Raw genomic sequence first — 23,838 nt, forward strand, 5'->3', positions numbered from 1 at the left:
TGTAGATGGACAGACGTTGAGGTGTGTCAAGGAAGTACCTTGCACGATGGAGGATACCCTGTCGGCGTTTGGCTTTGGAGACCAACTTTGAAATATGATTTGCCCAAGGGAGATCATGACCGATAGTGAGACCCAGGAGTTTGAATGCCTGAACGTCTTCAAGAGGGTTGTTGAGAAAGTAGATCGGAGGGTTTACGTTAGAAAGAGAGAGGGTGTCTCCATTTTGGGGAGATAGAGAGTGCGTGTGTGGGATTTCTCAGGTTTAAAAGCCACATTCCAAGTGTTTGACCAGTTTGTGACCAGCAGGTGGTATGAAAAGAGGGAAGAGGCTGCTTGCTGCCTGTCGGAAGAATGAGGGATGTCACGGCAGAGGGTGGAGTCGTCAGCAAAGAGATAAAGGGGATGTTCCAGAGTCGGAGGGATCATTGATGAAAATCAGGAATAGGATGGAGCCGAGAACACTGCCTTGGGGCACTGCAGCCTCGACAGGGAGAGGAGATGAACGGATTCTGTTGAGTTCCACAAGTTGGCTACGAGAGTTGAGGAAGTCAGTAAGCCATGTGTGGAGTTGGTCTTGGATGCCATACGCAGAGATTGTAGAGTAAGGCAGGATGTGAGACTGTATTGAAAGGTCGAGATATGTCCAGAGAGATGGCTCTCATCTCATGCATGACATTGAGGGCCTCCATCCATGGTTGAGTGAGTAGGAACAGCATGTGCAAGGTGGAGCGACCTGGTCTGAAACCAAATTGGTGATCTGAGATGAGGTGGTTGAATAAAAGGAAGAATTTCATATCAACTGCGATGATGGATTCCATGACCTTGCTGATGATTGCAAATAAGCCTAAATGTATGTCGTGGAGGTGATTCGTTTTTGCACCTTCTATGTAATGCAGTGATGGTGGCTGATTTCTAAGCAGATGGAAGATGGCCTAGAGTAAATGACAGGGTGAAAGTGAAAAGGTCAGAGCGAGGATGTGTAAGAGCAGCAGAGCAGGTTTTTAGGACACATGAGCTGATGCCATCCTGTCCAGTTGCAGAGTCAGAGTCTAAAGTTGCCAGAAACTTTTCCACCTTATCAGGTGCAAATGACAGAATGCAGGAGCAGTTGGGTACGATTGGGAAGGATGGGTACAGATAGAAAGAGCATTAGGGACACAATTTGGAAGCAAACACAGAATTGAGGCGTTTGGCCTTCTCACCAGCGGAGTCGGCTGTGGTGCCATTTGAAGTGAGGGAAGCGATGGAAGGGGATTCACCAGATTCAGTGTAGCAAGGGTATGACAACAGAAGATGAGATGGGGTTAATTTGTGCATGAGAGAGAGCAGGTTTCTGTGGAAGAATTCCCTGGCTGAGTTCATATCAGCGTCGGTAGATATTGGAGACCAATGCTGAAGTGTGATGGCTGCTTGCAGTCTCTGCCAGTTTTCCTGAGTGAACTGCCAGACCTGCTGGTGCTGAGGTTGTTCTCTGAGAATGGCCAGAGAGATGTTGACCTTCACCAGAACATGATCAGATGAAACAATTGGAGAAGAGGAAGAGCACAAGACATTGGTGGGGAAGTTGGTCATTACCAAATCCAGAAGGGAAAATTTGCCATTTGGAAAAATCTCGGTTGGAACATTCACAGATCGAGTCAATCCCATGGAGTCACTGCAGTCCTTTGCAGATGTGCCATGGCTGGTGAGAGGTACTTCAGGCAAGTTGCACGGTGACAAATGAAACCACCACATACGAGGAAGAAAGTTGGGATGAGTGGTTAAACGTTGGTCCATGTCGTCTGAGAGAGATGTGGATGGAGTCGTCGCGGTTGGTGTTGGGAGGACGGTACAGCACACAGACAAGTATAAGGCGGGAGCGGAGGGGAAGTCACAGCCAGCGATCCTCTCGAGCTTTGGGAGGTGTAAGAGCAGTACAGTGAGAGCGAGAAATTGAGTTTTTGGGTACAGCACAATCAGCACAAATAAATGGAGAAATGAGAGCGTACAGCGCTACTCCGCTATCAGGACGGGGTTTAGATCGATCAAACCTGAGGAGACAATAACCGGGGGAGTCAGGGACGTCCTGTGGGAGGAAGGATTCTGTTAAACGGACGATGTCCAGGTTATCGGCAGCAGGCTGGATTGAGAGATGTCAGGCGGAGGCCCCAGATGTTGGAAGTCCACTTCAAAATGGACAGGGGCGAAGGAGCTGCTGATAGGACGTAGGGATGTGGAAAGGAGCAAGGAGAGGGTGCAGGTGGAGAGAAGCTGGGAGGGAGAGGAGCGGGGGAGGACGGAGCAGAGAGGCCAAGGTAGAAGCAGATGGGGGAACGTATTGACATGGAGGGGTGAGTGAAGAGGGGGAAACCCTCAATGGATATGAAGGGGAAATTATTGTCATGTGCACATAACCTCGCCTCAGGATTCCCAGACCGGTTAACCTGCGAAGGAGTTCATGGGTGGGGTGGTGGTGACAATGTTTTGGTTGAAGGCATGGAGGAAAAATGGGCTGTCAGTGAACAGGAGGTTGGATGAACTTAGTGTTTAGGAATGAAGAGGTTTTGGGAAATAAGCTTCGTCAAAGAGAAAAGGAGGAGATTTTGATGAAGAATGAAAGGGTTGTTCCTGATGGAGTACTAAGCAGAGTAAGGCATTTTTAATTACATTTTGGAAGCATTTTTTTATGTTATGAAGAACTTTTAAAGGAAGTGAAACGTTTTATGCTGCCAAGATTCCGTTTGGGGATATGGAAAAGAAGGATAGGGGAATGGGTGATTGCGCACGGAGATAAGAGCTTGGATTTCTTTTGCCAATGTTGTTCCTTTTTTCGGACTAAGGACAGAGTGATACGTTGCTAGCATTTTTGAGTGAGCAGGGGAAATGGATTGAGCTGAGTATCTAGGATAAAAGGAGTGAAAACAAGGCCAAAACGGAAGGAGAGGTACAACCCGACTGTCACCAGTAGGCCTGACTTTATCCGGAACACAAACTGGATGATCAAACACAGGAAGAAATGGTTTGGGACAGAAAAAATAACAAAAAACACAACCAGAAAAACAAGAACAACAACAAAACAGGAATCACACCGGATATCCGGTTTGGGGAACTTTAGGTTCGATGAACTGGATTGAGCAGCTGCACATCAGGATGGCCATGTGTGCTGAGAGCACCAGCACCATTTCAAATGTGATTTATTTATTTATTTATTTTGCATACAGAATCGAGGCTCGTGTAAGAGCTAACACACATGGAACATGAAAACATGCACAGGCTCATAAAACATGCAATGAAGGGCGCGGGGGACAAGAGGGGGAGAGGGAAGCACAACAATATCAAAGAACAAGGACGTCGGTAGCTCTGTGGAAGGGAGGGGTACATGGTATAAAGCAAATGAACACTACTAGGGATTTCACTACTAGGTATTTCACTACTAAGAATTTCACTACGAGGAATTTCACTACGAAGAATTTCACCACTAAGAATTTCACTATTAGGAATTTCACTACTAGGAATTTCACTACGAGGAATTTCACGACTAGGAATTTCACTACTAAGAATTTCACTACAAGGAATTTCACTACAAGGAATTTCACTACTAGGAATTTCACTACTAGGAATTTCACTACTAGGAATTTCACTACTAGGAATTTCACGACTAAGAATTTCACTACTAGGAATTTCACTACTAGGAATTTCACGACTAAGAATTTCACTACTAGGAATTTCACTACTTAGAATTTCACGACTAGGAATTTCCCTACTAGGAATTTCATGGCTAAGAATTCCACGACTAGGAATTTCACTACTAAGAATTTCGCTCCTAGGAATTTTACTACGAAGAATTCCACTACTAGGAATTTCACTACTAGGAATTTCACTACTAAGAATTTCACTACTAGGAATTTCACTACGAAGAATTTCACCACTAAGAATTTCACTATTAAGAATTCCACTACTAGGAATTTCACTACTAGGAATTTCACTACTATGAATTTCACTACAAGGAATTTCACTACTAGGAATTTCACGACTAGGAATTTCACGACTAGGAATTTCACTACTAGGAATTTCACTACTAAGAATTTCACTACTATGAATTTCACTAACTAGGAATTTCACTACTACGAATTTGACTACTAGGAATTTCACTACTAAGAATTTCACTAGGAATTTCACTACTAGGAATTTCACGACTAAGAATTTCACGACTAAGAATTTCACGACTAGGAATTTTGCTACTACGAATTTCACTAATAGGAATTTCACGACTAGGAATTTCACTGCTACGAATTTCACTACTAGGAATTTCACTATGAATTTCACTACTAGGAATTTCACTACTAAGAATTTCACTACTAGGAATTTCACTACTAAGAATTTCACGACTAGGAATTTCACTACTAGGAATTTCACGACAGAATTTCACTATTAGGAATTTCACTACTAAGAATTTCGCTACTAGGAATTTCACAACTAAGAATTCCACTACTAGGGATTTCACTACTACGAATTTCACTACTAGGAATTTCACGACTAAGAATTTCACTATGAGGAATTTCACTACTAAGAATTCCACTACTAGGAATTTCACTACTAAGAATTTCACGACTAAGAATTTCACGACTAGGAATTTCACGACTAGGAATTTCACGACTAAGAATTTCACAACTAGGAATTTCACTACTAAGAATTCCACTACTAGGAATTTCACTACTAGGAATTTTACTACTAAGAATTTCACTACAAGGAATTTCACAAGGAATTTCACTACTAAGAATTTCACTACTACGAATTTCACTACGATTAATTTCACTACTAAGAATTCCACTACTAGGAATTTCACTACTAAGAATTCCACTGCTAGGAATTTCACTACTAGGAATTTCACGACTAAGAATTTCACTACTAAGAATTTCACTGCTAAGAATTTCACTACTAAGAATTTCACGACTAAGAATTTCACTACTAAGAATTTCACGACTAGGAATTTCACTACTAGGAATTTCCCTACTAAGAATTCCACTACTAGGAATTTCACTACTAGGAATTTCACTACTAAGAATTCCACTACTAGGAATTTCACTACTAGGAATTTCACTACTAAGAATTCCACTACTAGGAATTTCATGACTAGGAATTTCACTACTAAGAATTCCACTACTAGGAATTTCACTACTAAGAATTTCACTACTAGGAATTTCACTACTAAGAATTTCATTACTAAGAATTTCACGACTATGAATTTCACTACTAGAAATTTCACGACTAAGAATTCCACTACTAGGAATTTCACTACTAGGAATTTCCCTACTAAGAATTTAACTTCTAGGAATTTCACTACTCGGAATTTCACTTCTAGGAATTTCAATACTAGGAATTTCACTACTAGGAATTTCAATACTAGGAATTTCACTTCACGGAATTTAACGACTAGGAATTTCAATACGTGGAATCTAACTTCTAGGAATTTCACTACTCGGAATTTCACTTCTAGGAATTTCAATACTAGGAATTTCACTACTAGGAATTTCAATACTAGGAATTTCACTTCTCGGAATTTAACTACTAGGAATTTCAATACTAGGAATTTCACTTCTAGGAATTTCACTACTACGAATTTCAATACTAGGAATTTCACTTCTAGGAATTTCACTACTATGAATTTCACTACTAAGAATTTCACTCCTAGGAATTTCACTACTCGGAATTTCACTACTAGGAATTTCACTACTAGGAATTTCACTACTAGGAATTTCACTACTAGGAATTTCACTAGTAGGAATTTCACAACTAAGAATTTCACTACTAAGAATTTAACTACTACGAATTTCACTACTATGAATTTCACTACTAAGAATTCCACTACTAGGAATTTCACTGCTAGGAACTTCACGATTAAGAATTTCACTTCTAGGAATTTCACTCCTAGGAATTTCAGTACTAGGAATTTCACTACTAGGAATTTCGCTACTAGGAATTCCACTACTAGGAATTTCACTACTAGGAATTTCACTACTAAGCATTCCACTACTAGGAATTTCACTACTAGGAATTTCACTACGAAGAATTTCACTACTAAGAATTTCACTACTAAGAATTTCACGACTAAGAATTTCACGACTAAGAATTTCACTACTACGAATTTCACGACTAGGAATTTCACTACTAAGAATTCCACTTCTAGGAATTTCACTACTAAGAATTTCACTTCTAGGAATTTCACTGCTAGGAATTTCACTACTAAGAATTCCACTACTAGGAATTTCACGACTAGGAATTTCACTGCTAAGAATTCCACTACTAGGAATTTCACTACTAAGAATTTCACTACTAGGAATTTCACTACTAAGAATTTCATTACTAAGAATTTCACTACTAAGAATTTCACTACTAGGAATTTCACTACCAAGAATTCCACCACTAGGAATTTCACAACTAGGAATTTCACTACTAAGAATTTCACTTCTAGGAATTTCACTACTAGGAATTTCACTTCTAGGAATTTCAATACTAGGAATTTCACTACTAGGAATTTCAATACTAGGAATTTCACTTCTCGGAATTTAACTACGAGGAATTTCAATACTAGGAATTTCACTTCTAGGAATTTCACTACTACGAATTTCACTTCTAGGAATTTCACTACTACGAATTTCACTACTATGAATTTCACTACTAGGAATTTCACTACTAGGAATTTCAATACTAGGAATTTCACTTCTCGGAATTTAACTACTAGGAATTTCAATACTAGGAATTTCACTTCTAGGAATTTCACTACTACGAATTTCAATACTAGGAATTTCACTTCTAGGAATTTCACTACTACGAATTTCACTACTAAGAATTTCACTCCTAGGAATTTCACTACTCGGAATTTCACTTCTAGGAATTTCACTACTAGGAATTTCACTACTAGGAATTTCACTACTAGGAATTTCACTACTAGGAATTTCACCAGTAGGAATTTCACTACTAAGAATTTCACTACTAAGAATTTAACTACTACGAATTTCACTACTATGAATTTCACTACTAAGAATTCCACTACTAGGAATTTCACTGCTAGGAATTTCACGATTAAGAATTTCACTTCTAGGAATTTCACTCCTAGGAATTTCAGTACTAGGAATTTCACTACTAGGAATTTCGCTACTAGGAATTCCACTACTAGGAATTTCACTATTAGGAATTTCACTACTAAGAATTCCACTACTAGGAATTTCACTACTAGGAATTTCACTACGAAGAATTTCACTACTAAGAATTTCACGACTAAGAATTTCACGACTAAGAATTTCACTACTACGAATTTCACGACTAGGAATTTCACTACTAAGAATTCCACTACTAGGAATTTCACAACTAGGAATTTCACTACTAAGAATTTCACTTCTAGGAATTTCACTGCTAGGAATTTCACTACTAAGAATTCCACTACTAGGAATTTCACGACTAGGAATTTCACTGCTAAGAATTCCACTACTAGGAATTTCACTACTAAGAATTTCACTACTAGGAATTTCACTGCTAAGAATTTCATTACTAAGAATTTCACTACTAAGAATTTCACTACTAGGAATTTCACTACCAAGAATTCCACCACTAGGAATTTCACAACTAGGAATTTCACTACTAAGAATTTCACTTCTAGGAATTTCACTACTAGGAATTTCAATACTAGGAATTTCACTTCTCGGAATTTAACTACGAGGAATTTCAATACTAGGAATTTCACTTCTAGGAATTTCACTACTACGAATTTCAATACTAGGAATTTCACTTATAGGAATTTCACTACTACGAATTTCACTACTATGAATTTCACTACTAGGAATTTCACTACTAGGAATTTCACTACTAGGAATTTCACTACTAGGAATTTCACTACTAGGAATTTCACTACTAGGAATTTCACTACTAGGAATTTCACTACTAGGAATTTCACTACTAAGAATTTCACTACTAAGAATTTAACTACTACGAATTTCACTACTACGAATTTCACTACTAAGAATTCCACGACTAGGAATTTCACTACTAGGAATTTCACGATTAAGAATTTCACTTCTAGGAATTTCACTCCTAGGAATTTCAGTACTAGGAATTTCACTACTAGGAATTTCACTACTAAGAATTTCACTGCTAAGAATTTCACTACAAAGAATTTCACTACTATGAATTTTACTACTACGAATTTCACTACTAAGAATTCCACTACTAGGAATTTCACTACTAGGAATTTCACTGCTAAGAATTTCACTTCTAGGAATTTCACTGCTAGGAATTTCACTTCTAGGAATTTCAATACTAGGAATTTCCATTCTCGGAATTTCACCACTAGGAATTTCAATACTAGGAATTTCACTTCTAGGAATTTCAGTACTACGAATTTCAATACTAGGAATTTCACTTTTAGGAATTTCACTTCTAGGAATTTCACTACTAGGAATTTTACTACTAGGAATTTCACTACTTGGAATTTCACTACTAAGAATTTCACTACTAAGAATTTAACTACTACGAATTTCACTACTACGAATTTCTCTACTAAGAATTCCACTACTAGGAATTTCACGATTAAGAATTTCACTTCTAGGAATTTCACTCCTCGGAATTTCACTACTAAGAATTTCACGACTAGGAATTTCACTACTAGGAATTTCACTACTAGGAATTTCATCTATCTATAATTCCAGTAATCTCTGTGTGTATGTATGTATGTATGTATGTATGTTTGTTTGTCTGTGACCGCTGTTTCTCGACAACCACGGGTCCGATATACTTTAAACTTGCCAGGTATATTGCTGGGGACCCGAGGATGTGCCTTTTCAACGTTTCATATTAATCGGACAAGTAGTTACCGAGCTATGTCCAAAAAACGATTCAACCAATCAGAGAGCAGCGAGCTATCACGTGTGCCGAACGTGCCGAACAGACTCTGCCTCGGACGGCACATTTGAGAGCGTATTCATTTATTTCACGTTGGCAAACTATGTTGGCGTTAAACTATGTTTTAAAACTAATTAAAACTAATTTGCGATTCTTTCGCTTTCCTGCGCGTTTGTGCATGCTATGGCGATTTCTTTACCAAACTCCGCAAGCCGTTCGCTTTGGACCAAACCATTTCATGTAAATAGAGGGGGGGGATATAATTTTAGATATAGATATAGTACGGGCATGCCCTAGTTACTAAGAATTCCACTACTAGAAATTTCACTCCTAGGAATTTCACGATTAAGAATTTCACTACTAGGAATTTCACTCCTAGGAATTTCACTACTAAGAATTTCACGACTAGGAATTTCACTACTAGGAATTTCACTACTAGGAATTGCAGGAAAGAAGTTGGAATTTCAAAAAAGTGAATCTGGGATGAATTAACGGCACATGGGGGTAGAAAAGATCAAGGTTTTGGATGGGGGAAGATAAGAGATGGTGATGAACAGCTGTTTTAAAGACCTGGAGGGAGGAGAGGGATTGAAGGGAGTGGGGGAGTTGGTCCCAGAGGCGGAAAAAAGAGGAATGAAGGAGTGAAGGTGAGCAGAGAGTCTTGATTTTGGAAATTTCACCAACAATTAAACAGGACTGACAATGATTAGAAGGCAGTGATTGAACAATTCGATAGGATTCGGGATTTGAACCTTTTATTCATCGATCAAATGTACTGCACATGGAAGTGTTTGGTCTTTCAGTGATAGAATTTGAAATACAAGGTGCACAACAACAACTACATGTGTACATCATTTGTGTTCATCCTCCAAATGATCCACAACATATTTCAAGGTGGATTCGAAATAAAATAACAATTTTTCATGAGGAAATTTTAAAATTCCAATATAATGATTCTCCAAGTCAAATGAGGCCTTTTCCCCAGGCCTCTACAATACTCATATCTAGTTGTCATAAAGTGCAATATGGATGTTTTTAGTAAAATAATTCCCTCTTTTGCTTATCTCGCACCTTGTCCCTCTTGACCCCTGCTGACCCCTCCTGACCCCTCAGTGGCACGTCTCAACTCCCCTCAATATGACGTCACATGAAAGGCACATATGGCTTTTATTTTCTTAACAAATACTGAACCAACAATTAAAGCTTACTGACACCTTTACTCAAATGTCCACAGATTGTTGGATTAAAACATCTGAACAAACGACATTACCGCCAAAACAATAGTATTTGTACCATACGGTAAATAATTTCCTATGGCAAAATAAATCTCAGGTAGTACCAAAAGTTTTGAGTTTGAAAAATAAATCTCAGGTAGTAGGGTTCAGGACGTGAGGCCAAACCGAAAATAAAGGAAAGCTCGACATTGGCACAAAAGTCAGAAAGGCCGAGGCCTAGCTCACTCTGCCTCGGTATCCGAGACCAGTAGGTTTCGGTTGTGACCGTCTTGTCTGCGACTACCGCTGCCGTTGCGGCAATATAATGCGTTTTCAAAAGAAGCTCCGCGGCTCCCTGTCCGTCGTCGTCGATACTTGCACCAGAAGAGGGCGATGGCTGTGACCAGGCAGATCGCTGTGACAACTATGACGATGATCTCGATCATGCGGCCATGACGGAAGGCTGTGGAAACACCGTTATCAGCAAGGTCCATTTTATATATATACATGCACACACAAGTTTGGATTCATTTTGTTTATATATGTATTGTCATGTGGCTGGCTCAGTTAACACCGAGAGTTCGCCACGGATGGATAATCGAGCTTAACGAGGCGTTTCCCAATTGATGGCGGATCATACGCGAGACGGAATGAACTATGCCGCTTACCTTCACGGTCCGATGTCTTTGACCTGAAAATCAATAAATCAAACCAAAAACAGATGTAAAATGTACCACAGGAATATTTATTACGAACCCGATAATACAAAATAAAACGCGTCAGTATAATCCCTCTAACTGGAGCGCTCCTATTACAGACACACACACGTACAGATGGGGAGGCTATATGAGAAATAAAAGTTGTGCGGTGAATGTGTGTCTTTATCTTTGTGGTTCAGTCAGGAACCGTCAGGTTGTGCAGCTCCGTCGTCCAACGCGCTCCGGTTGGCGCGAAGCGCACGGTCAGTCTGCTGGCGTGAACACCGGCCCCGCGGCTCGGTCCGTCCCACGCCACACGGCAATCGCACGCAGGCACCAGGAGAGGAAACTCCACGGCGCCCCAGCGCCTCTCAAACGTCCGTCGCACAGCAGCGGTGTTCGCCAACCGCAAGGGAAGTTTAGGGCAGGCAGGAGATCCATGCGTACAAAGGGGTCCAAGCGCAAGAAGGCAAAGGGGGCAGAAGAAGGTCCAGACAGGGAGGAAGCCAGAACGAGAGAGGGAAAATGTCCGCCAGTGAGTCGTTTTACTGGCCATCCCATCCTCCCTACCAATCCCCGCGTAGCTTGCTGACAGTCCTCACGCCCTCCACACTGATTGGCCGAGCATCTTGCGCCTTTGGTGTCATTGGTCGGTGGCCAATCACGAGCCCTTCCTTACCCTGCCAATCAGCACTCTGCTCTTTGTTCGCCCCTCCCCCCTGTCAATCAAGAGTCCTCCTGAGCATGGCTATGCCTGCCTTGCACGATGTTTGTCTTCCATGCCGCCGTTGTACGCAGCGGCTTGCTGCTTGTTTCTTCTAGTCAGTTTTATCGTCAGTCATTGTAAGGGGGGATTTAATTAATGTGTGCAGCTAAGGGCCTAGCTAAGTGTCTCTGGTGCGGCACCAAAAGGGACAACGGGATAGCGACAGGGGGGATGACATACAAGGGAATTTACCCATAATCCCTGAATTAATTAGCATGCCCCACCCCCTCGTAACAGGGACAAATATCCAACTTATCCGACATCCGGGCTACAGGTCCCTGACTTACTGTACAGCGAGATGGTTCTTCTATCACGATCATCGGAGCACCTACCTATGCAGATCTACCTGGATCTAGATATTCCCCCCTACCCCAAATTCATAACAATATATATGCATGCACATACAAGTTTGGATTCATTTTGTTTATATATATATATATATATATATATATATATATTGTTACGGTTCGCGGTTAAGGATGTAATGTTTGCCGAGCGGAGGCACCGCGACCTAACAGTTTCCCCGATTCACCCGATTCACTCAAACGTTGGCCATATCGCGCCACAGCTATTCAATTTGGAAACCTCTAAAGCGACCGAATGTAAAGAGGAAGAAGAAGAAGACGTACGGAGGAATAACAGGTTTTATTAATTATTTTCACAAGCCAAGGCAAAGAGAGCAGTTGGTTATATACAGAAAATGGAATGGAGCAGACACACAGTGAAATCATTAGCTTACCTACACAAGCTTAATTAACAAGTCAAGTGAATCCACTTGGATTCCGCCCAGGTTGGCACATGGAAATTATGATGTAGCATAATTATCATCTCGGGTCAAGATTTGAAATTATGCCATGGTTTTTGTAAAATTGCTACTAGTATTCACATTATGTACTTTCACCAAAACATACATCATCATAGAAACATACATAGAATTTGGGTCCTCTGGGTCATTTGGGTCCTCTGGGTCATTTGGGTCCTCTGGGTCATTTGGGTCCTCTGGGTCATTTGGGTCCTCTGGGTCATTTGGGTCATTTGGGTCCTCTGGGTCCTTTGGGTCCTCTGGGTCATTTGGGTCCTCTGGGTCCTCTGGGTCCTCTGGGTCATTTGGGTCCTCTGGGTCCTCTGGGTCATTTGGGTCCTCTGGGTCATTTGGGTCCTCTGGGTCATTTGGGTCCTCTGGGTCATTTGGGTCCTCTGGGTCATTTGGGTCCTCTGGGTCATTTGGGTCCTCTGGGTCATTTGGGTCCTCTGGGTCATTTGGGTCCTCTGGGTCATTTGGGTCCTCTGGGTCATTTGGGTCCTCTGGGTCATTTGGGTCATTTGGGTCCTCTGGGTCATTTGGGTCCTCTGGGTCATTTGGGTCCTCTGGGTCATTTGGGTCCTCTGGGTCATTTGGGTCCTCTGGGTCATTTGGGTCCTCTGGGTCATTTGGGTCCTCTGGGTCATTTGGGTCCTCTGGGTCATTTGGGTCATTTGGGTCCTCTGGGTCATTTGGGTCCTCTGGGTCATTTGGGTCCTCGGTCATTTGGGTCCTCTGGGTCATTTGGGTCCTCTGGGTCATTTGGGTCCTCTGGGTCATTTGGGTCCTCTGGGTCATTTGGGTCCTCTGGGTCATTTGGGTCCTCTGGGTCATTTGGGGCCTCTGGGTCATTTGGGTCCTCTGGGTCCTCTGGGTCATTTGGGTCCTCTGGGTCATTTGGGTCCTCTGGGTCATTTGGGTCCTCGGTCATTTGGGTCCTCTGGGTCATTTGGGTCCTCTGGGTCATTTGGGTCCTCTGGGTCATTTGGGTCCTCTGGGTCATTTGGGTCCTCTGGGTCATTTGGGTCCTCTGGGTCATTTGGGTCCTCTGGGTCCTCGGTCATTTGGGTCCTCTGGGTCATTTGGGTCCTCTGGGTCATTTGGGTCCTCTGGGTCATTTGGGTCCTCTGGGTCATTTGGGTCCTCTGGGTCATTTGGGTCATTTGGGTCATTTGGGTCATTTGGGTCCTCTGGTTCATTTGGGTCCTCTGGGTCATTTGGGTCCTCTGGGTCATTTGGGTCCTCTGGGTCATTTGGGTCCTCTGGGTCATTTGGGTCCTATATTCCTATCCTATAACATATATATCCTATAACCTATCCTATATATATCCTATATCATATAACATATATCCTATATATCCTATAACATAACATATAACAAATATATCCTATATTATGTACTAGCGAGCGGCCGCGTACCAGCCAAAGGGGTAGCCCATGGTTAGCCTAAATATAGATTTGATGACGTCATGTTTACACATCTGAGCGACAGAAACTGGCTACACATCTGAGCGACAGAAACGGAGCTTCACTTTTGGAGAGACAGAAATTCCCAGGCAAACGCTATAACGCACCAGGTTTACAACCTGTGCGTTAATAAACCCCAGGACAACGTGAAAGACAGACAGACGATCACACTTACACGGGGAAATGCAGGCCGGAAGGAATGGCTTGGAGATGGGTGGCTTTTAGAGGCAAGGAAGGTTCAGCGGGTACTGGGCACGGTCGGGCCAGAAGGCACCGCCGTCAGGAAGCCGAGCTTTGGTCTCAAACTGCGCGGGCGAAGTTCCTTTCTCCGTACTGCTGCCTCGTGCGCTCCTTGCGTTGCCCCGGTCCGCTTTTCCTGCTGCGCGGCACGTCTCACGGCGGCTCGGTCACACCTGCTCGTCTCCAGCGCATCTCCTGGACCCATCTCTGTCAAAGCTCATCTGCTTGGGGAGCGTCCCGCGGCGGGTTATATAGGCCCCGCCCTTCACCCTTGGCGAACCTCCCCCAAGCGTTCTCGCTCCGCCCTCTTAAGCCAAACCCCTCGTTCTGGGTTGGATGAGCGGGGCCGACTTACTCCTCCCCTCTATGACGAGGTGGAGACCCGCCATTCTTCTTCGGCGTTACCTCGTGCGTAATGGAGTCAATTGCTGCAAAGTGGACGGCAGATGAAAATGCAGCAAAGTGCCTAAAGAGCCAATTGCAGCAAAGTGGCAAACCTGGCACTTGGAAGCTGCCATGGGGCGTCGGAGGGCCTACTCTTATTTAATTCGGTGCAATGAAGAGTCAAACTAGTGGGAAACACATCCTTAGCCTACAGAGAATAAGGGACTAACTATTTAAAAGGATATATCGTGTCCTGTGTGTAGGTTTATGGAATTAACTAAGAGGACGAGCTGCGACCATTCTTTACATTATGAGGGTCAGTTACACACAACAAAACCATACTTTTCACATTCGTTACACTTTCTCAAAATTGTTACACTTCTCAAATTCGTTACACTTCTCAAATTCGTTACACTTCTCAAATTCGTTACAATATATATATATATAAATATATATATACACACACATGCACACACAAGTTTGGATTGATGCCACGAGCATTGCGGCCTTTGATGGTGTATGATATTGCGAATGGGAATGTAGAGAGGATGGAGGTTGTGGTGAGTGCGTTTGTGAGGAGGTGGTGAGAGTGCAGGAGTTCATGATGTTGTGGGATTTGAGTGATCCAGTAGTGAAGAATGCTCTCCCAGAAAAGAAGGTAAGTCGGAGGCAGAATACAAGAGCAGAGGTTGACGAGATGGAGGAGCAACAAGGGGAGGTCATGGGAATGGTACGGCACGGGAAGCAGGACTTGGGGTGGATGAAGCATGAGCTATGGTGAAAGGCAGGTGTAACAGAAACAAGGAACATGGTTGAGAGGAATGTGAGAAGAAAGGAGGAGGAGATATGTGAACGTGGTCAGACAGGCACAGCAAGGTGCTTGGACTTGGTGGTGAGGTGTGCAGGTGAGGACCTTAAGTGGCAAGAGATTTGGAGGATGGAATCTACACTGTTGAATTTCTTGTTGCAGGCAACGTATGATGTGCTTACATCGCCAGTAAACCTGAGGATGTACGGGTTGTTGCAGGAAGAGAGCAGCTCTTGGTGTGAAGGTGTGGAGGTGTGGGAGCGATGCCGCATGCACCAGTGTGTGCTCAGTGTAGTGTTTATCGTTATTATAATATACATTTAATGCAAGACTCGTCATTAAAGTTCAAAATTTATATTTAAAGTTCATTACAGGTGAGATACCAAGTGACTCAGCGATGGCATTACTCACCTTCATATTTCACATGTGACTTGTCTTGTTGATCATCACCTTTATCTGTAGATTAAATGCAAGACGAGGATGAAATTGTAAAAAAGACAAAAAGAACAAAAGTCTTCTCTCATCCCTTAACAAAAAAAAAAATCGATTTCCACAACTACGAGCACCACCACCACTACAACCACCACCACCACCACAACCACTACCACAACTACAACCATCACCACCACTACAACAACCACCACCACTACAACCACCACCACCACGACAACTACCACCACTACTACAACCACCACCACTACTACAACCACCACCACTACTACTACTACTACAACCACCACCACCACTACTACAACCACCACCACCACTACAACCACCACCACTACTACTACTACTACAACCACCACCACTACTACAACCACCACCACCACAACCAGCACCACCACTACAACCACCACCACTACTACAAACACCACCACCACAACTACAACCACTATCATAACTACAACCACCACCACCACTACTACAACCACCACCATCACTACAACCACCACCACCACCACAACCACCACCATCACCACCACCACGACAACTACAAACACCACCACCACCAGTGCACCCACGACCACCACCACTACAACCACCACCACCACTACAACAACTACAACCACCACAACGACAACCAACACCACCACTACAACTACAACTACCACCACTACAACCACCACAACAACTACAACCACTATAACCAACACCACTGCAACCACCACTACAACTACAACCACCACCAATATAACAAACACCACTATAACCAATACCACTACAACCACCACCACCACACTACCACCACTACAACAATAACAATTACAACCACCACCACTACAACCACCACAACCACAACTATAACCACCACTAAAACTACAACCACCACCATCAGTACAACCACCACCACCACTACAACCACTACCAGTAAAACCACCACCACCACCACGACAACCACTACCAGTAAAACCACCACCACCACTACAACCATCACCACCACCAATACAACCACCACCACCACCACTACTACAGCCACCACCACAACTACAACCACCACAACAACTACAACCACCACCACTACAACCACCACCACCAGTACAACCACCACCACCAGTACAACCACCACCACCAGTACAAACACCACCACCAGTACAAACACCACCACTACTACAACCACCTCCACTACAACTACCACACTACCACCACCACCACTACAACCACCATCATCACTACAACCACCACCACCACTAAAACCACCACCACCACTACAACCATTACCAGTAAAACCACCACCACTACAACCACCACCAGTACAACCACCACCACTACAACCACCACCACTACAACCACCACCAGTACAACCACCACCACAACTATAACCACCACAACTATAACCACCACAACTATAACCACCACTACAACCACCACTAGAACTACAACCACCACCACCACTATAACCACCACCACCACCACAACTACACCACCATTACCACAACTACAACCACCACCACTACAACCACCACCGCTACAACCACCACCACTACAACCACCACCACTACAACCACAACCACCACCAATACAACCACCACCACCACCACCACTACTACAACCACCACCACCACAACTACAACCACCACAACAACTACAACCACCACAACTACAACCACCACCACTACAACCACCACCACTACAACCACCACCACCACTACAACCACCACCAATACAACCACCACCACCACCACCAATACAACCACCACCACCACCACTAGTACAGCCACCACAACTACAACCACCACTACTACTACAACCACCACAACTACAACCACCACCAGTACAACCACCACCACCAGTACAAACACCACCACTACAACCACCACTACTACTACAACCACCACAACTACAACCACCACCAGTACAACCACCACCACCAGTACAAACACCACCACTACAACCACCACTACCACACTACCACCACCACTACAACAACAACAATTACAACCACCACCACTACAACCACCACCACCACAACTATAACCACCACCACCACTATAACCAACACCACTATAACCACCACCACTACAACCACCACCATCAGTACAACCACCACGACAACCACTACCAGTAAAACCACCACCACCACCACAGTACAACCACCATCAGTACAACCACCACCACAACTACAACCACCACCACCACTACAACCACCACCACTACAACCACCACCACCACCAATACAACCACCACCACAACCACCACTACTACAGCCACCACCACAACTACAACCACCACAACAACTACAATCACCACAACTACAACCACCACCACTACAACCACCACCACTACAACCACCACCACTACAACCACCACCACTACAACCACCACCACCACCAGTACAAACACCACCACAACCACCATTTCAACTACCACCACAACCACCACCACCACTACAACCACCACCACCACAACTACACCACCATTACCACAACTACAACCACCACCACTACAACCACCACCGCTACAGCCACCACCGCTACACCCACCACCACTACAACCACCACCACTACAAACACCACCACTACAACCACCACCGCTACAACCACCACCATCACTACAACCACCACCCCTACAACCACCACCACTACAACCACTACCGCTACAACCACCACCACTACAACCACCACCGCTAGAACCACCACAATCACTGCAACCAGCACCGCATATACAGTATCGTCTCGTTATGAATGCTTGTTACAGCAAATTTCATAGAAAAACTTTTGGTAAACAATCGTCATTTTACAAATCTCAACTTGATAAGAGTAATTGTGAAAAGTGGTTTTATATTTCCAAAATAAAAAAACAGTTGAAACATTGCTGAGAATCAAACTATAACCCCCTAACTATCAACTATGATGAAACATTGCAAAGTGTTACCTGCATTGGTAATTGGAACGTGCCATCCTGATGAGAATGGCATGGTGTTGAAGTCATGGGGACTCACTCCTATGGAGGAGGGGTCCAATTGCATGACCATGCATTGTGGCCCTTCGGGGTCAGGATGCATGTGTTTTGATTGACCATGTGCTTCAGCCTTTGGGTTGAGGTGCATGTGTATGCCAATGGGACAGTCTTGATGGACGGTGTGCCTTGGCCGTGGGGTCAAGGTGCACGTCCAACGCTGTTTAAATGTTAGATTTTTTACCTTTTTTATTATAAAAAGGCGCCTTCATAAGAGGTACGTGCTACTATGGGCCGCACACAGGTGCAGGTTGAACCATATAGGGTGAAATTAGAATTTTTTTTACTAGTACACCCGCTCACAACGGGAAGGGTCATTCCTTTTTGGGGTATTTAGATTACAGTCAATCTATGGTCGGATCTCAAGAACATTGGGCGTGTGTTCATTTACGAAGGTTCTTGTGAAGATATCGCCAAGTGGTTTAAGCATTCGAGCAAGCACTCCATTCAAAACCGTTAAGGAACGGCTGGCTTGGCAAGCGCTAGCTAGCTGCTTGGTGAACGAGATGGTATTGTGGCGGACACGATGGCTCGCTGGCGCGGTGACATCATTCCGCGCACCAATGGGGTGTCGGCCATGCCCGAGGGGTAGGCGTGGCCTCGGGATATACACGGGGCTCGCAGCCCCGAGCAAGTCAGTGCTACAGTTTGAGCTTTGTAATAAAGACTCTTTGGATCCTACGCGTTGTTGCTTACCTTTTCTGGCAAACAAGTCATGCGCGTAGCACCGCACTACACTGGTGACCCCGATTTGGTTCAGCCATCGCTGACCACAGAACGCGCCATGGCGCCAACTTTTTTGTTCGTCATGCGTATGCGATAGCAAAGTTTGGCCTCGATCTGTTGTCTTTTTGGAGAAAACTGTATTTCAGTGGTTTTTCAGTCTTTTCACTCAAAACAATACGGCGGCAGAACCACGTGACCTACGACGTCATTATCATTTTATTTATGATTCAATTTATACCGAGAAGATGCTCAAGAAATTTTATCCTGATCGGATAAAGTTTTTTACTTGTTGAATTACGACGTCATAATGGCAGCACCTATGACGTCATCATTCACATATGTTATTCCCATCGAGAGTTCTTTGCAATGAGACCTGTCGCAATTATTTCTGAACAGCGGTTTGTGAGATCTAGAGGTGCAAAGTTTTTTGTTTTTTTCCAAGATGGCGCCCGTACAACGTGACCTGTGACGTCATAATATTCACTAAAGTATTCTCGAGGAGGAGGCCCTCCTATGGTGAAAATTTCATGTCAATCGGACCAACGGTTGCCGAGAAAATGATTTTTTTAAATGCAGACACGCATGTACGTACCCGAATGCTTAACCCTGCCTTTCGCTTCGCGAGCGCAGGGTAAAGAGCACAACCCGGGCTTCCTCCTTTTCAATGTCATGTTAAACAGAAGGAGCGAGTTTCAAAAGTTCACCACGAAAAACGCCACGTTAGCGGCAGAAAGAGTCATGTTATTAACCAAACACTTATGGGATACGAGGACAGTAGATCTTCGCTCAATTCTGTAAGTAAAACCGACCTCACGCATGTCGGGATTCCTCCAAATTTCTTCATTTAGTGTTACTAGGGCATGCCCGTACTATATATATGCCCGTACTATATATCTATCTAAAATTATATCCCCCCCCTCTATTTACATGAAATGGTTTGGTCCATTCGCAACGCCAAAGCGAACGGCGAACGGCTTGCGAGTACAGTGACAATCCCCCCCCTCTATTTACATGAAATGGTTTCGTCCATTCGCAACGACCACAGAACCCCCCCCCCCCTCTATTTACATGGAATGGTTTGGTCCATTCGCAACGCCGGCACACGCGATCGTTCGCTGCTCTCTGATTGGTTGAATCGTTTTTTGGACATAGCTCGGTAAGTAATTGTCCGATTAATATGAAACCTTGAAAAGGCACATCCTCGGGTCCCCAGCAATATACCTGGCAAGTTAAAAGTATATCGGACCCGTGGTTGTCGAGAAACAGCGGTCACAGACAAACGTACAGACAGAGATTACTGGAATTATAGATAGACTAGGGCATGCCCGTACTATATATATATCTAAAATTATATCCCCCCCTGTATTTACATGAAATGGTTTGGTTCATGAAATGTTTTGGTCCATTCGCAACGCCAAAGCGAACGGCGAACGCTTTACATGAAATGGGTTGGTCCATGAAATGTTTTGGTTCATTCGCAACGCCAAAGCGAACGGCGAACGGCTTGCGAGTACAGTGACAATCCCCCCGGGGTTTTAATTAGTTTTAAAACATTGTTTAAGGCCAACATAGCGCCAACATAGTTTGCCGACGGGAAATAAATGAATACGCTCTCAAATGTGCCATCCGAGGCAGAGTGTGTCCGCCACGTTCGGCACACGCGATAGCTCGCTGCTCTCTGATTGGTTGAATCGTTTTTTGGACATAGCTCGGTAAGTAATTGTCCGATTAATATGAAACCTTGAAAAGGCACATCCTCGGGTCCCCAGCAATATACCTGGCAAGTTTAAAGTATATCGGACCCGTGGTTGTCGAGAAACAGCGGTCACAGACAAACGTACAAACAAACAAACACACAGAGATTACTGGAATTATAGATAGACTAGGGCATGCCCGTACTATATATAAGCTAGGACGTGCCCGTACGTGGGTGCCCGTTCCTTGCCAAAAAAAAAAAAAAAAAAAAATTTGTGTAGGGGTGTGTGTGTGTAAACATCCTAGGGCGTGCCCGTACGTGGGTGCAAAAAAACATGCGTGCAAACAACAACAACAAAAAAAAACTTTGAAACCACGTGGCAGTAACGACCACAGAACCCCCCCCCTCTATTTACATGAATGGTTTGGTCCATTCGCAACGACCACAGAACCCCCCCCTCTATTTACATGCAATGGTTTGGTCCAAAGCGAACGGTTTGGTCCATTCGATGTGATTCGATGATTCGATGTGAATGGTTTGGTCCATTCGCAACGACCACAGAACCCCCCCCCCCCCCTCTATTTACATGAATGGTTTGGTCCATTCGCAAAGCCAAAGCGAACGACCACAGAACCCCCCCCCTCTATTTACATGAATGGTTTGGTCCATTCGCAAAGCCAAAGCGAACGACCACAGAACCCCCCCCCCCCCTCTATTTACATGAATGGTTTGGTCCATTCGCAACGCCAAAGCGAACGGCGAACGGCTAAATCGCCATAGCTCGGTAAGTACTTGTCCGATTAATTTCAAACCTTGAAAAGGCACATCCTCGGGTCCCCAGCAATATACCTGGCAAGTTTCAAGTATATCGGACCGGTAGTTGTCGAGAAACAGCGGTCACAGACAAACAGACAAACGTACAAACGTACAAACGTACAGACAGAGATTACTGGAATTATAGATAGATAAAGAGCATTAGCGACTGTTTAAAAAGCTAAGCATACGTGTTTGTGGTTTATAATATTTTTACTTCCTGTAGAAGCCGTTGATCCCACGGAAACGCCATTGCATTATAACTATAAGCTATTTATACACGTTATCACTGCAGGAAAAACGCATTCGGGAAGTGAGACATTGTTAGTATTAATATTGTTTTGTAATAACATGAAAAATATGCAATTATCATTCATTTTGTTATGAAAAGCGTCTTTGGAAAAACGCCACGATAAATCTTCTTCTTAGGACAAACGCCACGATAAAGCTAATTTAACATTGATATACACCTCAACGTGCAACCCATTGACGGCAATGGCAGGGAAAACCCACTCGGAGGGCAAATGAATGCACTACAACCTTCATTGTGTAACCCTTTGTCATCCTGTCAAGTTTGGTTGAGATTGGATAAGTAACGACAGAATGTATTGGGGTCAAAAATTAATCAGACAGACAGACACAAAATGGCGTATTTTAGTATGATTTCGGGTGATCCACTGATGGCAAAGTTCGGCTTATGCAACTGAATGCTAAGGCATAAATTTATCTGCTCACTTTGATTGGAGGAGGGAATGAGCAAGGGAGGTACAGTCATTGCTGAGCCGGGGAAGTATAGTCATTGCTGAGCCAGGGAGGTATAGTCATTGCTGAGCTTGGGAGGTACAGTCATTGCTGAGCTTGGGAGGTACAGTCATTGCTGAGCTTGGGAGGTACAGTCATTGCTGAGCTTGGGAGGTACAGTCATTGCTGAGCTTGGGAGGTACAGTCATTGCTGAGATGGGGAGGTATAGTCATTGCTGAGCCAGGGAGGTATAGTCATTGCTGAGCTTGGGAGGTACAGTCATTGCTGAGCTTGGGAGGTACAGTCATTGCTGAGCTTGGGAGGTACAGTCATTGCTGAGATGGGGAGGTATAGTCATTGCTGAGACGGGGAGGTATAGTCATTGCTGAGCCAGGGTGGTATAGTCATTGCTGAGCTGGGGAGGGAGAGTCATTGCTGAGATGGGGGGGGGGGGGGGGGGGTATAGTCATTGTTGAGCTTGGGAGGTATAGTCATTGCTAAGCTGGGGAGGTATCGTCATTGCTGAGCTGGGGAGGTAGCCATTGCTGAGCCGGGGAGGTAGTCATTGCTGAGCTGGGAAGGTATAGTCATTGCTGAGCTGGGGAGGTGGTCATTGCTGAGGCGGGGAGGGAGAGTCATTGCTGAGCCAGGGAGGTATACCCATTGCTGAGCTGGGGAGGTATAGTCATTGCTGAGCCGGGGAGGTATAGTCATTGTTGAGCCAGGGAGGTATAGTCATTGCTGAGCCGGGGAGGTATAGGAATTGCTGAGCCGGAGAGGTATAGTCATTGCTGAGCCTGGGAGGTATAGTCATTGCTGAGCCAGGTAGGTATAGTCATTGCTGAGCCTGGGAGGTATTGTCATTGCTGAGCTGGGGAGGTATAGTCATTGCTGAGCCTGGAAGGTATAGTCATTGCTGAGATGGGGAGGTGTAGTCATTGCTGAGCCGGGGAGGTAGTCATTGCTTAGCTTGGGAGGTAGTCATTGCTGAGCTGGGGAGGTATAGTCATTGCTGAGCTGGGGAGGTAGTCATTGCTGAGGTGGGGAGGTATAGTCATTTCTGAGCTGGGGAGGTGAAGTCATTGCTGATCTGGGGAGGGACAGTCATTACTGAGCTGGGGAGGTATAGTCATTGCTGATCTGGGGAGGTAT

General features: G+C 44.1%; 1 protein-coding gene across 1 annotated transcript in view; it reads right to left on the reverse strand.

The window, feature by feature from the left end:
* Window positions 1-9,607: 9,607 nt before the first annotated feature.
* MRC2 (mannose receptor C-type 2) overlaps window positions 9,608-23,838 on the reverse strand; it is a 323,383-nt gene continuing 309,152 nt past the window's right edge. The window contains exons 29-30 of the mRNA XM_078779556.1: window positions 15,665-15,709; window positions 9,608-10,551 (exon numbers count right to left, since the gene is read on the reverse strand). Of these exons, the coding sequence (XP_078635682.1) occupies window positions 10,331-10,551; window positions 15,665-15,709 (266 nt within the window). The 3' untranslated portion in view covers window positions 9,608-10,330. The remainder of the gene's footprint in view (window positions 10,552-15,664; window positions 15,710-23,838) is intronic.

The sequence above is a fragment of the Myxine glutinosa genome, chromosome 6 (assembly GCF_964187855.1).
Source record: "Myxine glutinosa chromosome 6, kmMyxGlut1.1, whole genome shotgun sequence".
In the NCBI taxonomy this organism is placed as follows: Eukaryota; Metazoa; Chordata; class Myxini; order Myxiniformes; family Myxinidae; genus Myxine; species Myxine glutinosa.